Here is a 15906-nt window from a genome sequence, read left to right as displayed (position 1 = left end):
GATTTTATTTATTTATTATTTGATTTATATCCCACCCTTCCTCCCAGCAGGATCCTATGACAGGGTTCTACCAGTGGTACAGAATGGGCCTCCCAATGAGAGAAAGGAGTGTTCATGGATGTTTTAGGAAGAACATAGGATTCCAGCTGCATTCAATAATTCTCAAACTGCGTGCCACGAGAAATGCATTAATTAAATAATTAAAGCCTCCGGGAAATCCAAAATACCCCAAATAGAGGGGTTGCATCTCTGCGTGATTCCCTCCTCAGTCATTACTTTTCTTCCAATTAGCCTCTGCTGAAGGTAAGTATTCTGTTGTTCTTCTCTGAACACGCTGTGATTAGATCATTCAAATCACTCCCCATGTAGAGCAAAATTACCCACCCTCAGAGGAGGCTGCTTGTTGTGTCTCTGCATGGCCCCTTGCGTTCTGCTTGCCTTCTTCCAGTTAAGAATTAGGTTTGGTTCCCCCAACACCATCTCTTTTAAACTATGGGAAGAAACTCAAGAATTACCAGTGACAGAATGGCTAAGTCTCAACAGCGAGATTATTTATTAATTAAATTTATATCCTAGGAGCCCAAATGATACTGTCCAAATTTCACTTTGCAGGCTCCAAATCTCTAACACTGATATGAGAGAGTTTTCAACACACAAATTCTGATTTCAAAATAATTTTAATTGCAAATGTAGCAATTTAATTTAAGCAAAACATCTGGAGTTTATTTCTCAGAAGACGGCAACTGGACCCTTATGATGGGCTGCTTCCAGGTGGGTGCTTATTGTGAGATGGATGCTCCTCAGGGCTTGCCCATTGGGACTGGAAGACAGGGAGAGGAGCCACAGCCAGTGACAAGCAGAGCCAACTAATTCCTTCACTGAGACCCAGGGCCATTCCCTGGATTGGTTGTAAGTAAGAAGGCAGGGAGATGGGACTGGTGAAGGGCAGACTGAGGTTGGTGGGGCAGTGCTCCATTTGCCCTAGTGAACTGGCCTCCACTGGTGCTCTTCACGAATTCAGGTTTTTCACAGTGTCCACACAACGCCATTGCCATCAAAATGCCAGCCACATTTTTTCTGCGTTTCCCAGAAAAGGAAAATCCAACACATTTAAAAAAACACACCAACTGCCAACGACAGATGTGTGAAATTTGCAGCATTGGGCCCCTATCTGGAAGTACCCCAGGATGCACCTCCTAGCTCAAGAAGAATCTTGGCCCAGCGTCCCCTTACCTGGTTATCCCGTGACTTTTTTGTCCTCTGTTCCAATTGTTCCTTCTCCTCGGGGATCCCTGGCTGTGCGTCCACTTTGTCTGAAATAGCAGATGAGGCATGCAACTGACATAAAGGCAGTTTTGCAAGTCCCTGGCACATAAGTTTGCCTTCTGGACTTGTGTGGGAAATATTAAGGCTGATGGTTCGTTCTGCTTCTACAGCTATTAGCCATATTTCTTTCAGGAGTGGAGAAGCTGTGGCCCTCCAGATGTTGCTGAACTCCAACTCCCAGCAGCCCCAGTGACCACGGCCATGGGAGTTAGAGGGTCACAATTGTCCCAGTCCTGATTCATATCTCTGTGCGCCTCACCCATGGGAGGTACAGAGGGTGGCTACACAAGAAGGGGCTTTTCATTGGCCTGTGGAATGTTCCAACCATGGAAACATGCCTGGCATCCTCACTGTCAGCTTCTGGTCACCAGGCGCAGACATTTCAATGGACCCAGGCCTTTGCACATTAAGGTAGCCTCAGCTGTGGCACTCTTGCGGTAGGACCTGTTGTTCTTGTGTTATTGAATGAGCATCTTTTGAATTTCTTTTATTGTACATTGCTTTTAAAATTCCTGGCTTTTAATTTTTATCTATTGGCATTTTATCTTAAGGCACTTTTTGTATAAAGCTACCACCAAATGTTGTTAATAATAATAATAATAATAATAATAATAATGTATTGCCATCAATCTGTGTGACGTTTTACAATGCACAAAGGGGGAACTTATTCTAAAATGCGACACAGGCAAGACAACAGAGGAACGAGAGGGAAATGTAGGCAGGGGAAAAACATAGAATCACAGAATAGTAGAGTTGGAAGGGGCCTATAAGGCCATCGAGTCCAACCCCCTGCTCAGTGCATGTTTTTACGCTTAACTTAGTTACATCTATTTAGGCTTAGCTACAGCATGGGGTATTATAACACAACAAAAGTGGTACAAGGTGCTGGAAAAGGTTAATAAAGGCAGTCCTAAAGATCCCTGATGGCTAGGATAGCCCATTTCTGTATTGGGGGGGGGGGGAAGTCCAGTGGCCTGTGTGCTACATAAAACCCCATACATTTATTTATTTATTTATTTATTACATTTATATACCGCCCCATAGCCGAAGCTCTCTGGGCGGTTTACAGCAATTAAAAACAATAAAAACAATATAAAATTCTCTTACAATGCATGGGCAAGCTGTTTTGTGGTCTTCTAACCCCCCATTTCCCAGTTACCCCTTCTGGGTTTATGTGTGCTTGGTTTCTTTAATGGAGGGTTTCAATAAAAAGGCACTGGGGTCAGCCCTACTTTAATAAAAACAAACGGGGGGTGGGGAAACAGTGTATATCGAACTGGGGTGTATGAATGATCCCTACATATGATGTTTCGATGTGTTTTTAGCGCTTTTGTTTGCCGACCTGGGCTCCTGCTGGGAGGACGGGCGGGATATAAATCAGATAATCATAACAATAATAATAATACTTGCTTTAGATTGATGCAGCAGTTAGGAACACAAGAAGCTGCTCTATGCTGAGCCGAGCCCAGTAGAGTCTACACTGACTGCAAGGGCTCCTCAGGATTTCAGATGGGGACAGTCCCAGCCTTACCTGGGATGCTGGGGACTGAACTTGAGACTTTCTGCATGCAAAGGAGGTGCTCTAACCACTGAGCTCCAGCCCTTCCCCTAAAAGACATAAGAATCTGCCTTGTACCAAGTCAGACCATTGGTCCACCTAACTCAGTCGTCTCCACAAGAACAGGCAGCAGCTCTCCAGTGTTTCGGACCAGGAGCCTTTCCCCGCCCTACCTGGACAATGCTGCGGATTGAACCTGGGACCTTCTACAAGCAAAGCAGATGTTCTGCCACTGAGCTGTGGCACCTCCTGCATTTTGATTCATACACTTAAGAGGTTTTGAGAGAGAATCAAGGAATTGAAAGAACCTTGGACCTTGGAGTCCACACCCTGCTCAGGGCAGGAATCTTAACTACCACGTCCCTGACCAACAACATCCAGCTTCTCTTTAAATGCCTCCAGCAAAGGAGAGTGCACCAACTCTTGAGGCAGACTGTCTCGCTATCCAGCAGCTCTTATTGCTAATACATTTCTCTTAGTGTTCAGCTAAAATCTGCTTCTCTGCAATTTCCCGCCCTCTAAGCTACAGAGAACAAGTCTCCTCCACTTTCTGAGTGACAGCACTTTACATCAGGAGTGGGTAACCTCTGGCCCATGGACCAACTTTGTCCTGGAAAGGGTCCCAATTTGCCCTGCGAAGCCATTTTCCCCAAGCCACCTGCCCCACACCTGATGGCATATGTGACATCAGTTATGGGGCAGGTAGAGACACAGCTGTGCTAGCTGCATGACCAAGCTCCCCATGGGGAATTCAATCGCACAGCTGATCCTTGCAGAAAGCAGCTTTGACAACCTGGTGCTTTGCTGAGCATCAGGTTGGCAAAGCCACTTGCCCTGGCTGGCAGGTGAAGTGGTGTCTATTACGGCCCCTAGGTGAAGTATCTGTAGGGAAGGGGAGTGGTGACTCTTCTCTATATTGTTCAGGAAATTGTGTTTTCCCAGGCAATTTAAAGCGGCCTGCAGATTCTCTAATGCTCTAAGGAGTGAGGGAGACCTGATCAACAGGTCATCTAGATACAGACACATTTATTCTCTTAAAGTCTCAGCTGCACTACCCACACTTATCATTAGTTTTATGAATACATCAAGTTCTGAGGCTCGGCCAAATGGCATAGCCCTGTACTGGAAATGATTGTTGGCAAACATGAACATGAGTAACCTGTGCTGAGGGGGACAGATGGGATCATGCAAATATGCTTCCTTGAGATCTATGGAGGATAGAAAATAGTTATGCTGAAGTGCTTCCATGATGGATTTAAAGATTCCATTTGGAATTTCCTGTATTGGACACATTTGTTTAGGGACCCTCGGTCTAAAACTGCTCTTGAATCCCCCTGTTTCTTGGGCACCACAAATAAGTATATGAGGTGAGTACATGCCTGACCTCTCCTCTCTAGGAGGAACCCTCTCTATCATTCCCAATAGAAGGTGCACTACATGAGGGCCAATCAACTGAGTTTGAATCCTGGGAAGAGAGAGGCACTGTGGGGTGGCTATTCCTGTGCTCAGCAGGTTAGCCAGTTGGCTACCTGGATGTGAATGCACTCCCTCTGACAGAACAGGTTCAGACTTTGGGGGGCTCCTGGATCTATCTTTGCCACTGGAGGATCAGGTAGTGTCAGTGGTTAGGAGTCCCGTTTACCACCTACAGCTGGTATATCAACTACAGCCAATATTGAATAGTGATACTCTAGCCATGTCAATTCATGTATTGGTAACCTCAAGACTCAATATTGGTACAAAACACTGCAACTAGACTGTTGATGGGGATGACTATTGCCAGCACATAACTCCAGCCCTCAAAAGCTTGCACTGGCTGCCCATATGCTACTAGACCGTGTTCAAGGTTCTTTATTAATTTACAAGGTCTTTAACAACTTGGGTCCAGAACATTTCATGGACAGCATGATTCGCTAAATCCCCCTGCTTACACACTGAGGTCTTGCATAAGTCACTACTAATGGTCCCCCACAGCTTGCATGCACAGCTCATATCCACCAGAACCTATGCATTCAGAATTTTGGGCTCGATTTTATGGAACTCCTTTCCAGTTGAAGTCAGTGAACTGTTAAACTTCTAGCAACTACTGAATATGCTTTTATTACAGCAGGCCTTTTAAATGAATTCTGATTTTATAGTTTTAAATGATTGCATTGAGTTACTTGTACATCACTTAGAGATGACTGTAATTTGTTGTTGTTATGTGCTTTCAAGTCGATTACGACTTATGGTGACCCTATGGATCAGCGACCTCCACGAGCATCTGTCATGAACCACCCTGTTGAGATCTTGTAAGTTCAGGTCTGTGGCTTTCTTTATAGAATCAATCCATCTCTTCCTTGGCCTTCTTCTTTTTTTACTCCCTTCTGTTTTTCCCAGCATTATTGTCTTTTCTAGCGAATCATGTCTTCCCATTATGTGTCCAAAGTAGGATAATCTCAGTTTCATAATTTTAGCTTCTAGTGACAGTTCTGGTTTAATTTGTTCTAACACCCAATTATTGGTCTTTTTCGCAGTCCACAGTATGCACAAAGCTCTCCTCCAACACCACATTTCAAACGAGTTGATTTTTCTCTTATCTGCTTTTTTCACTGTCCAACTTTCACATCCATACAGTGGTATATAATTTTTTGAAATAAATAAATAATAAATAAGGTTGGGCTCAAGTTTGTAATGAGTTGCTGCACAGGCATTTCACATTTTACTAGTTAAAGGGGCATCACATTCAGCCAGAGTAAGTGTTATAAGGACTCAGACAGAGGATTTTTTTTTTGGTCTGGGAAGAAGGAATGCTGCTCTTTTAAGGGGAGGCTGCACAGGTGCTTGCTCAGAGGGTCTTAGCCCTAAGGCTGAAATAGCTTTTGTGATCATGGGAAGATAGCCACATTCTTCGAGAAGTCTGGATTCTGGAACCTCCTCCTGATCCAACATTAATTCTGGGAAAGACTCATGTCTGAGTTCCTGAAGAGCTGCTGCCAGTGAGTCTAGACAATACTGAGCCAGATGGACCAATGGCAGCTCTCTATATTCCTGTTTCGGGCACAGATATCTCTCTGCAACAACCAAGGAATGGGATTTATCAGTTGTTTTTTTTACCTGGTTGTGACGTAGGTCCCACCTGCCCATGAGCCGGGCTGGCCGGGACAGGCGTATTTGGGTCCGAAGACAGAACCTCGCTGCATTTTTTGCTCTCCAGGCCTTCTGGGATGAGGTCAGGGGTGCTGCATTTCCCATTGACGGGTTCGAACTCCTGAACCTGACGCCAGTGCAGATCGAGAAATGGGCAGGGTGGGGAGGGTGCAAGAGGCACTGGATTAGACCCCATCATCCATTTATTTCTAAAAATTTAAAGGCCACCTGTTCACCTTAGAGGGTACAAGAGGCAGCTTCAGGAACAAAATGTTAAAAACAACATTAAATTAAATTCAGGTGAATGACATCATCATCCAACCAGTTATGACTCAGAATCATAGAATCATAGAATAGTTGAGTTGGAAGAGGCCTAAAAGGCCATCAAAACCAACCCTCTGCTCAATGCAGGAACCCAAGTTAAAGCATACACAACAGGGGCTGTCTAGCTGCCTCTTGAAGGCCTCCAGTGTTGGAGAGCTCAAAAACAAAAATAAAGGTCATTTCACAACACTAGCCCACAAAAAGAAAAACAAGAATAAACCCACTGAGAGCAAAACACCTTGCTGATTAAACTGAAGTTAAAACCAGGCCTGTGGTATTTGGTCCAGTTGTATCGGTTAAATTAATCCTGCCTTCCGCAACCTGTTGTGCCCTTCAGATGTTTTGGACTACAATCCCCATCTGCCCCAGCCTGCAACAGGTTGTGGAAGGTGAGATTAACCCTCATGCAAGAGCTGACTTTTCTATACCACCAGCTGTTTGAATGAAAGGATTACTGATGTGTTTCATTGCAATCAAGTGCATTATTTATGTTTTAAATTATTGTATTTTTCCAGTTTTTGTCGTTTGAGATTTATTTATGTTTTGTATTGTAAATCACCTAAAGACGATCAGAATAAGGCAATCAATAAGCATCATAAATAATAATGAATGATAATTAAAATGGGTTTTAAATTTCCATTAGTTTGATTGAAGAACATGGTTATAAAAAGTGCAGATAGTAAGCCCTCTCTTAGAAGAGGCATTCTTTCCTGTGTGAGAGAGAACTGGGGGGAGATGCCTCTTCCAAGGAACCCCCCCATGACAGAAGAATAACAAGGTTTTTTCCTGCACAAGCATCACCAGACTGCCGTTTCTTGTTTTTTCCTTCAGCCTTTCAAAGCTCTGACTTTGGAAACAGGTCCAGGGGATCAACATTTAAGTAATCATTTAACCCCCAGACTTATCTTTTTATTTATTTGTATCTAGCCATCAGATTTTCACAAAACGAAAGTGTAACAATGTGAGAGTAACACAGGGTAACATCAACAGAAGGTAACTCAAACCCAAATAAAACTTATATACAATATAAACAGACTTAAAATGACTTCTCCCCAACACCCAACTCATTTCGCTCTCGGGAGCAAGCACAACATACGGGGATGGTGGGGGACACAAGGAAGGATCTTGCCCACCTTCTTCCTTACGAGTGACATCACTCCAATGCGCGTCAGCACATGCTGGCGGGACAACCCCTCGCGGGGGACGCCATCAGCAAAGGTCTCAGCACCATCCGCCCCAGGCTCACATAAATGCCTCATGAAGAGAGAAACGTACGCTCTGAGGAGGAAACAAACGAGGGAGGTACACACCACAGCTTACTGCTTCTGTTTTCTTAAGCAGAAGAGATGTAATGGTTACTGGCTGAGGTGGCTCTGGGAAGAGGAATGAGACACACACCATGGCTAAATGGTAGCTCCATGTTCAGACGCAGTCTACCTCTGAATGCCAGTTGCTGAGAGGCAGTAGTGAAAGAAAATCAGCGTTTTCATGCCCCACAGACCAAAGCACTCCAGCTTACTTGGGAAAGTGAGCCTAGCTCCAAACTAAGGAGGAAGACAAACTAATCTCCAGCAGCCTCACTAGCCAATGTGCCAAAGGAGGACATGCCATCCCTGTCATGCGGGCTTTGGAAATAATGAACATACAAAACTGCTCTACACTGGCTGTTTGCACGTAACACTAAACCATGGCTTGTTTCCAATGCTAGTCCTACTCAAGAGTAGACCCATTAAAGTTAATGGACATGGCTAACTTAGGGCCATTAATCTTAATGGGTCTACCCTGAGTAGAACTTAGTTGGATACAAGTAAACAATAAGTTTATTTCTCTGTTAGTCTTGCCTCATTGCTCTGGAGACTGGCGAGCACCTGGGGTGGTGGCAGCCAAACAAACGATGGTTAAGCAAGACTGTTGGATTTGGACATAATTTTTATTTATTTATTTATTGTTTGATTTATATCCTGCCTTTCCTCCCAGTAGGAGCCCAGGGCGGCAAACAAAAGCGCTAAAAACACTTTAAACCATCATAAAAACAGACTTTAAAATACATTAAAACAAAACATCTTTAAAAACATTTTTTAAAAGCTTTCAAGACATCTTTAAAAAAGGTTAAAAATATATTGTTTTTTTTAAAAAAAAGATTTAAAAACATATTAAAAAGCAATTCCAACACAGATGCAGACTGGGATAAGGTCTCAACTTAAAAGGTTTGTTGAAAGAGGAAGGTCTTCAATAGGTGCCAAAAAGATAACAGAGATGGCGCCTGTCTAATATTTAAGGGGAGGGAATTCCACAGGGTAGGTGCTGCCACACTAAAGGCTCGTTTCCTATGTTGTGCGGAACAGACCTCCTGATAAGATGATATCTGCAGGAGGCCCTCACCTGCAGAACACAGTGATCGACTGGATACATAATTTGGACATAATACCAAACCATATGTAAAACAACCCACAATTCATAAGCCAACAACACACCATGGCTTCACAAACAGTGAAAACAATCAGTGGTTAGTCTGCTGAGCAGGGCCTGGACATTCAAACAGACCATAGTTTTGTTTTGGCTAAACAAATCATGACTTAGTATTACGTGCAAAACATGAGTCTGAACATTAGCCCATCTAACCGAATACTCTCTTCTCAAACTGGAAATAGTTTTCCAGGGTCTCCAGCAGGGAGAGGTCTTTCACAGACCCTTCTACCCAAGATCCTTTTAACTGGAGATGCCATAAATCAACCCTTCTCCTTGTCATATACTGAACCAGAGTGTTGTCCCACCTTGCCCCCACTCTACCCCACCTTCCCCTACCTGGTGCTCACCAGGTGTCACAACCCACATCAGCCCAGGGCAGCATGGCCAGTCTTCAGGGATGATGGGAGTTGTAGTCAGGCATCATCTGGACAGCACCATGCTGGGGAAGACTATTCTCTAGCTCAACTGGCTGTGAGGCTCCAAGGTCTCAGGCTGGGGTCTTTTTTGGTCCTGCTACCTGAGGATCTTATTAATCAGAGCTGCCTGGTTACTGAAGCCAGGCTCTTCAACTTGTAAAGTCTGTGCTCTGCCGCTTTGAAAAGGCACTTTAAAAAGTAAGGTAACAATAACCCCTCCCCTCATTTGTGGGGTGGGTGTGGAATAATATCCTAAGCCATTTGACCGCATAATAGGCCAAATCTTATTTGGCTACAGAAAAGGCAGATATTTGACCAGCAAAAATCAAAGGCACATCTTCACACCCAAGAGTGACATCCTGACCTATACAAGTATTTTCCTACTCTAGAGGAGAGTGCAGAAGGTAGACTGAGACCCAAACCTTTGAGTGATTTGCAATAGGTCAGCCTCCCAGCCGGTTTAAAAGTCACAATGACTCCTCTGCCCCCTAAATTAGACTGCTTAAACGAAGAAACCTTGAGCTAACCAGGGATGGACCTTTGTGTGGAAGGGCTGTGAGCTCAGCTCAGTACCAGTAATCAAACCAAAGTTCTGTGTCTTTTGCCTGTAGCTCTAGTTGGGGGATCTTGGGATTCTAGTAAAAATACAAAGTGGATCCCACGGGCTTGAAGTCTACCCCCTACCCCTGTTCTAGTCTGCAGTGTGCCAACATTAAGCAAAACTGAAGGAAAATCAGGTCAATTCCGCAGAAGTCCCTTCTTTCTCTGTCGCCTGATGATGACTCCAAAATGGGCTGAGGGCAGGAAGAGACAGGATCTGTGGGGCATCCCAGTACCTGAACTCCTTTTCACTTTTCCCACGGAGATCCCGCACAAGCCAGTGGGAGTTGAAGGCATCCTGAGGTGGCATCCCCCAGCGCATAATGGCATTCAAGAATGCTTTCCGCTGACGGGCGTTAAAGCCCAACACCTGCAAAGAGAGGTAGGAAGGGGAAGGAGGGAAGGGCACAACTAGGGGTGTGCTAGAATTCCACACCATTCGGATTTGATACCAAATTTTCCATTTGTTTGCTTATTCTCTATCACTGTGGATCAGATAGTTATATAGTGATTTCCAACTGCTATTTTTTTGGGGGGGGGGGACATCCACCTCCAAAGGATTGGCACCCAGAACCACATGTGGTGGGAATGTATAAAAGTTAAATCCTTTTGGGAGAAGGTTTTCCCCCCAGAAATCCCATTAATAAACAAAATATTTCTCCTTATTTCACTCCTTTGAATCTGTTCATCAGTGCTGATAGAGAGATAAAAAAATAAAGAGCTGGTCACACATTTATTGACAGCCTCAAAGGCACTGATAGCGAAGCATTGGAAGGTATTAAATTTGTGGAGTTTAAGAAGGTATGGCAAACAGCCCTGCTGGAGAAAGTATGTCATAAGCTGGCATCTAGGGCACAAACTACACAAGATCAATTTTTAGCAATATGGCAGGACATTTCTTATAGAAACGACTATACACAGGTACCCAATACCCTCAGTTTATGTGGAAGTTTGACAAAGATGAATAGAAGTTTGTGGCAAAAAGAAGCAATGAGTTCAACTAATCAGCTGGAAAGTCTCATTCCCTGAATATATGGAACAAACTGGTAAAGTAATTTAACACACCTATAATGTACTAAAAAATGAAGCAATATATATTGGTTATGTACACAAAATTATGTTTTATCCATTCCTGGTTGTAATTTATAGTTTGTAAATTAATTAAGCTTAGTTCTGTTTGTTTTTTTCTTTTTCTTAATGAATTGTAATGTTGAAATAATGAAATAAATTTTGAAATCTCAAAAAAAAACCATGTCTAAAATATCAATAGGATAATTTTATTGCTATTTCCTTTTTCATTTACTGATATTTCCTTTCAAATTATTGACGTTTCCTTTAAAATTACTGATATCTCCTTTAAAAACATTGATATTAATATTTTTGCCAAAGCAAAAACACGGATCAATAAAACGGCAGCTAGTGGAGAACAAATGACCTTGAATTGATATCAGCCTGTTAGGTTGACAGAATGGTTTGAAAGCAACACTAGCCAACGGATCCCATCCCTAGACACAACATGCATTCTCAGCCTTCGCCTCACATGCCCAGAACAAAGGGGCAATGCTGGATCAAGCCCTGGATTGCCTGGCTGTGCCCTCTGAGCACAACACAAATAATGGTGTCTGAGACTTACCTCAATGTTCCCGCCGACTCTCGCCAATAATGGTGGGAGGGGCTTGTCCCTGTCACTCTTCAGCTGCCTGCGGGACTGCCTCCGACCACCTAGAGAACATCCGATAAATCCTGTGTCAATAGGCTGATGCCACTGAAAAGGAAAAATCCTAGGAGGGAACCGTGGCCTCAAAAGCATCCTGTGGGAGTTGGGGGGCATGCTAAACATTCTAGGGCACTTTAAAAATAAATATATGATACTATGGTAGGCTAACAAGGACTAGAATTTTGCTTTTTGGGAGGGGCAAAAATGAAAACTTGAAGTTGAATTCTTCACACCATACCACAGAATGTCTGCCTCCCCAAAATCACTGCAACAACACAATCCAGGATATAGGGGAGCAATATTCAGCACTGAGATCCACCCATAATCAACCTTCTTAGGTTTTGCCCACCAAAACTAAAAATCAGCATCTGTGAATGCCAGGCTCTTTTGGCATTTGGACTCAATCCTGCAGTGGGTCTTGAACATGTGTGAAGGTCCAAGATCGGCTGTGTGCCACCATTCAGCTCTGCACAGACGAAAGGCTTCTGGGTCAGGCTTTGGCTATCAGCTCCTGGTCTTTACTGTGAGCCAGGAAGACAGACAAAGTGGGGCATGCTCCAACTTAAAACGGGACTCAAAAGTTGCACCACCATGTCCTTTGTTGTTCAGGGGGCTTATGAAGGAAAGAAAGAGATTTTAAAAAAAGAGAAAGTGCATGCAAGGAGAACGGAGACCTTTTATCTTTAATAATTATGTAGGAGAGATAATGTTAGCAATCCTCTCTTGAACAGAACTGTCAAAACCGAAAGAACGTTATCCTCCTTTCCACTGAGTCAGTTTAGGTCACCCATCCCCACACTGGTGCTCTTGAGATGTTTTGGACTGTAACTCACATCAGCCGAAGCCAGAACAGTTGTGCCTGCTTGGGCTGATGAGAGTTGTAGTCCAAAATGGCCTTGCTGGCTGGGGCTGATGGGAGTTTTCATCCCAAACATCTGGAGGGCATCAGCTTGGGGAAGGCTGGTCTAAGCGAAGATTGGGTGGGTGGGATCTATATGGAATGTTGCATGCTGGGTTTAAAAGATAGATTCAAGGTGACTGCGCTAAGCAACTTGGAACATCTGGTCCCCCCGCTTTTCTTGCTGGCCATTGACCATTACTTTTGATTGCACCCCATTTTACCTTGCTCCGGTGGCCACAATAAACTCCACAGATGGCAGAGCTGATGACCCTTTGCAGGTGTCCATTCGCATCCCTGAAAGGTCTGCCAGGGTGAGGCAACCTCAAAGGGTCAAAAACAGGAGATGCCTGGCACAAATCACCGAAGAGGAAAAAGGGCAAGTGCCGGCAAAATAATAAATGTCCAACTCACTCTGACCTTCCGGCCGCTCCTCAAAGTCTTCATCCTCATCTTCAGAGCCGATGGAGTACTCAGACTGATTGTCTGACAGCTCATCCTGCCACTCTGCCAACAGAGGAGAAGGAGGTCTCGACAGGGAGAAGTGGGAGGTTCAATCGTATGGGGCTTAGGACTGGGCAAAAACAGGCAGCAGAACGAAGTGGTGAAGTCCTCAAGGGATTGAACGGACTCTACCACTTTGGGCTGTGTTTTATCTCCTTGTTTTCTAGTTTTTTTAAAAAAAATAATAAATATATTGACTGTTGTTGCACTGTCCTTTTTATGTAAGCTGCTTAGATTTTTATTATATCAAGTGATATAAACATTTTATTTTAAAAAATAATAAACAAACTGACAAACCCACCTTTCCTTCAAGGAGCTCAAGGTGGCGTGCAAGCACAGTTCCCAAACTCCTAATTTGATCCTCACAACAACCCAGTGAGGTAGCGGTTAGGCTGAGAGACGGTGAGAGCCCAAGGCCACCCAAGTGAGCTTTATGGCCAAGCAGGGATTTAAACCCTGGTCTCCAGTTCCCAGTCCAACACTCTAACCACTACACCACATTGGTACCAGCTAATTCTCTTGACTGGCGTTTGCAAACTTTTGATGCATTTCCCACCAACAACACCACCACCATCCAGATCTAAAGCTCTCTTGTTCCCAGAAAATGTTTGCTTGTTGAAGGGGAGGGGGGGTGATTTTCCATGTGGTTCGCATGCTGCAGAGTTAAATGCTGGATCAAGTGAAATCAAATTTTAACTTCCAGGGGTCAAATGTGCCAACATGTGCCTTCATGTGCTAATATGCACCTTCGTCATGGTATTTCAATGTCAGGTGAGGACCTTTATGTTTTCCAGCTTTAAAGACATGTTTTGGTGCAGCAGTGGCTAACCTGCAGCTGCCCAGGTGTGGCTCCCAACTCCCCTCAGTCACTGCCAGCATGACCAGTGTTCAGTGATAATTCAGAGGAGATTCTGTTAGTGGTCCCTGATGGCTCAGATGCACAACTCTCATCCACTAGAAGCTGTGCTGTGTACTGTGGGCCCAACCCCAGTACTATGGGCCCAATCCTGTAGAATTTCCTCCTGGTTGAGATTAAACAAGCCCCTTCCATGCTGAACTTCCGACATTTGACAAAGACCTTTCTATTCCACCAGGTATTTTAAGGAAGTTCTGTGTTTTTATGATTAACTTTAATTGATTTTATCCATTGTATGCTTTTTTCTGTAATTTTTCTATCCACCACTTAGAAACTTCAGCGATCAAGCAGTACATAAAGACCTCAAATAGATAAATAAATAATGGGATTTGTAGTCCAATGTGAAGGAAATGCACTGTAATAAAATATAAATCCTGTATGGGATCTGTGTTGGGCATTATGGGTTCAGTTGTTGACTTTCTCCATCCAGAAGAACAAATTGGTAAGTGTCACATTTTAATTAAAAAGGTTTATTTATTTATTTATTTATTAACTTTATTTATACCCCGCCGTTTTTTCAAATTGGAACTCACGGCGGCTTCCAGATAAAAGACACATACAATTAAAACCTAGTTGATAAACTCAGTGTATCAAAGAGAGAGAGAGACCATTGTTTTCCTGGAAGCCTTAGAAATGTGTGTGAATTGCAATACAAATCAAAGGGGTCTCCAGGCTACAATTAGTCGGTGACTTCTTTGAGATTCAGATTCGTGGGGGAATTCCAGAAAAAAGCCCTCAGGCATGCGGGAGAGACATGAATCAACTGTGCAAGAAACTTACCATGATATGAGGGACTGTAAGTTTGAGGGAACAGTTAAACCAGGGGTGCGGAACCTCTGGCCCATGGCCCCATCTTGGCCCCCCAGGGGGTCCCAATTTGCCACATGAAGCCATTTTATTCAAACCACTCCCACCTGTCAATCGGCTGACATTGTTTGTGAAGGTGGGGTTCAATCCTGTGCTGGGTTCGCCTGAGATCAGATAGTGCCTAGAAATTATTTTTCTGCAGATACTACTACAGAATAAGTATGGGTGAATCCCCCTCCCCCAAAAAAGCAAATGTGAAAACCTTGCAAAGAGGCTTAGGCATGCCTCCTGCTTTGCAGAAGCTAAAGACCAGGGACTCGTGAAGAATTCACTGTACAGTTAACTTATAGTACAATGGTATACATTTCTACTCAGAAGTAAGTCTTTGTGTTTAATGGGGCTTACCTCCAGGTAAGCGAGTACAGGATGGCAGCCTAGGCTTTAGTTTAAGGTTGGCATTGGGGAAAAATAGGGCTCTTGTGCCTTTAACAGTTGTATGATAGGCAGAATTTTCAACAGGTCAAGCCTTTTCTCTTATGGAAATACAATTACGGGAAAAGCATCACCATGACCTGAATTTTGTCTTATGCCACGCCCCCTTGTCAGCCATTTTGTGACTGGTGCCCTCAGTATTCTCTCAAAATTTGAAATGTGCCCTCTGGTCCAAAATGTTGGCAACCCCTGCTGTAACTATTCCTGTGTTAAATCTTTTTCCTAATAATTACCTTTTTGACTTTTTAGTAAACTTTTTATCCTTGTTTCATTAAAATTGTGGGTCTCCATTTATACACCAGCCATGTCTAAAGCCAAGTTAGACACCACTAACTCAAGTTGTCCTTGAGTTGTCACAAAGAGCATTTTAGGCTGGTTGGTAAAAGACAGCTTTGTAGGAGCTGGTTGGTAAAAGACAGTTTTTACCTAGTGGCAGCAGAAAGATCTGCAGGGAAGGGTGAGTGAGCAGAGGGGGACTCTTTGGTCTGTTTGGTCAGGAACTCACCCCCCCCCCGCCCAGGATTCAGGCAAGCTGGGATGCCATCCCATCCACCACCATCCAGAGGGACAGTTTAGGCACCTCTATTTTAGTGCTTTGTTGATCAACGGCACCACTGTTGGGTGTTTTCACTTTCCTTTTATTCTGATGCTGCTGCAAAACCTTGGTTTTGATTTTACATCCATAATGTATTTTATACTGCATGGTTTTTTTTTGAAAATGTACACTACCCAGAGAACTTTTGGTTGATA

General features: G+C 43.7%; 1 protein-coding gene across 4 annotated transcripts in view; it reads right to left on the bottom strand.

Annotated features, from left to right (window-relative positions):
- The window catches only part of CHD5 (chromodomain helicase DNA binding protein 5), a 110393-nt gene that overhangs the window by 20863 nt on the left and 73624 nt on the right, over positions 1-15906 (bottom strand). For all 4 annotated transcript variants that reach the window (XR_009759493.1, XM_061601106.1, XM_061601107.1 and 1 more), the window contains exons 28-33: positions 12852-12944; positions 11456-11544; positions 10059-10192; positions 7471-7615; positions 5981-6140; positions 1234-1313 (exon numbers count right to left, since the gene is read on the bottom strand). Coding sequence is in view for 3 of the 4 variants with exons in the window: in XM_061601106.1 (XP_061457090.1) it covers positions 1234-1313; positions 5981-6140; positions 7471-7615; positions 10059-10192; positions 11456-11544; positions 12852-12944 (701 nt within the window). In the remaining variant the exon portion in view is untranslated. The remainder of the gene's footprint in view (positions 1-1233; positions 1314-5980; positions 6141-7470; positions 7616-10058; positions 10193-11455; positions 11545-12851; positions 12945-15906) is intronic.

The sequence above is a fragment of the Rhineura floridana genome, chromosome 18 (assembly GCF_030035675.1).
Source record: "Rhineura floridana isolate rRhiFlo1 chromosome 18, rRhiFlo1.hap2, whole genome shotgun sequence".
NCBI lineage: Eukaryota > Metazoa > Chordata > Lepidosauria > Squamata > Rhineuridae > Rhineura > Rhineura floridana.
The sequence above is the reverse complement of the archived record's forward strand: the minus strand, read 5'-3'. Positions and strand labels throughout refer to the sequence as shown.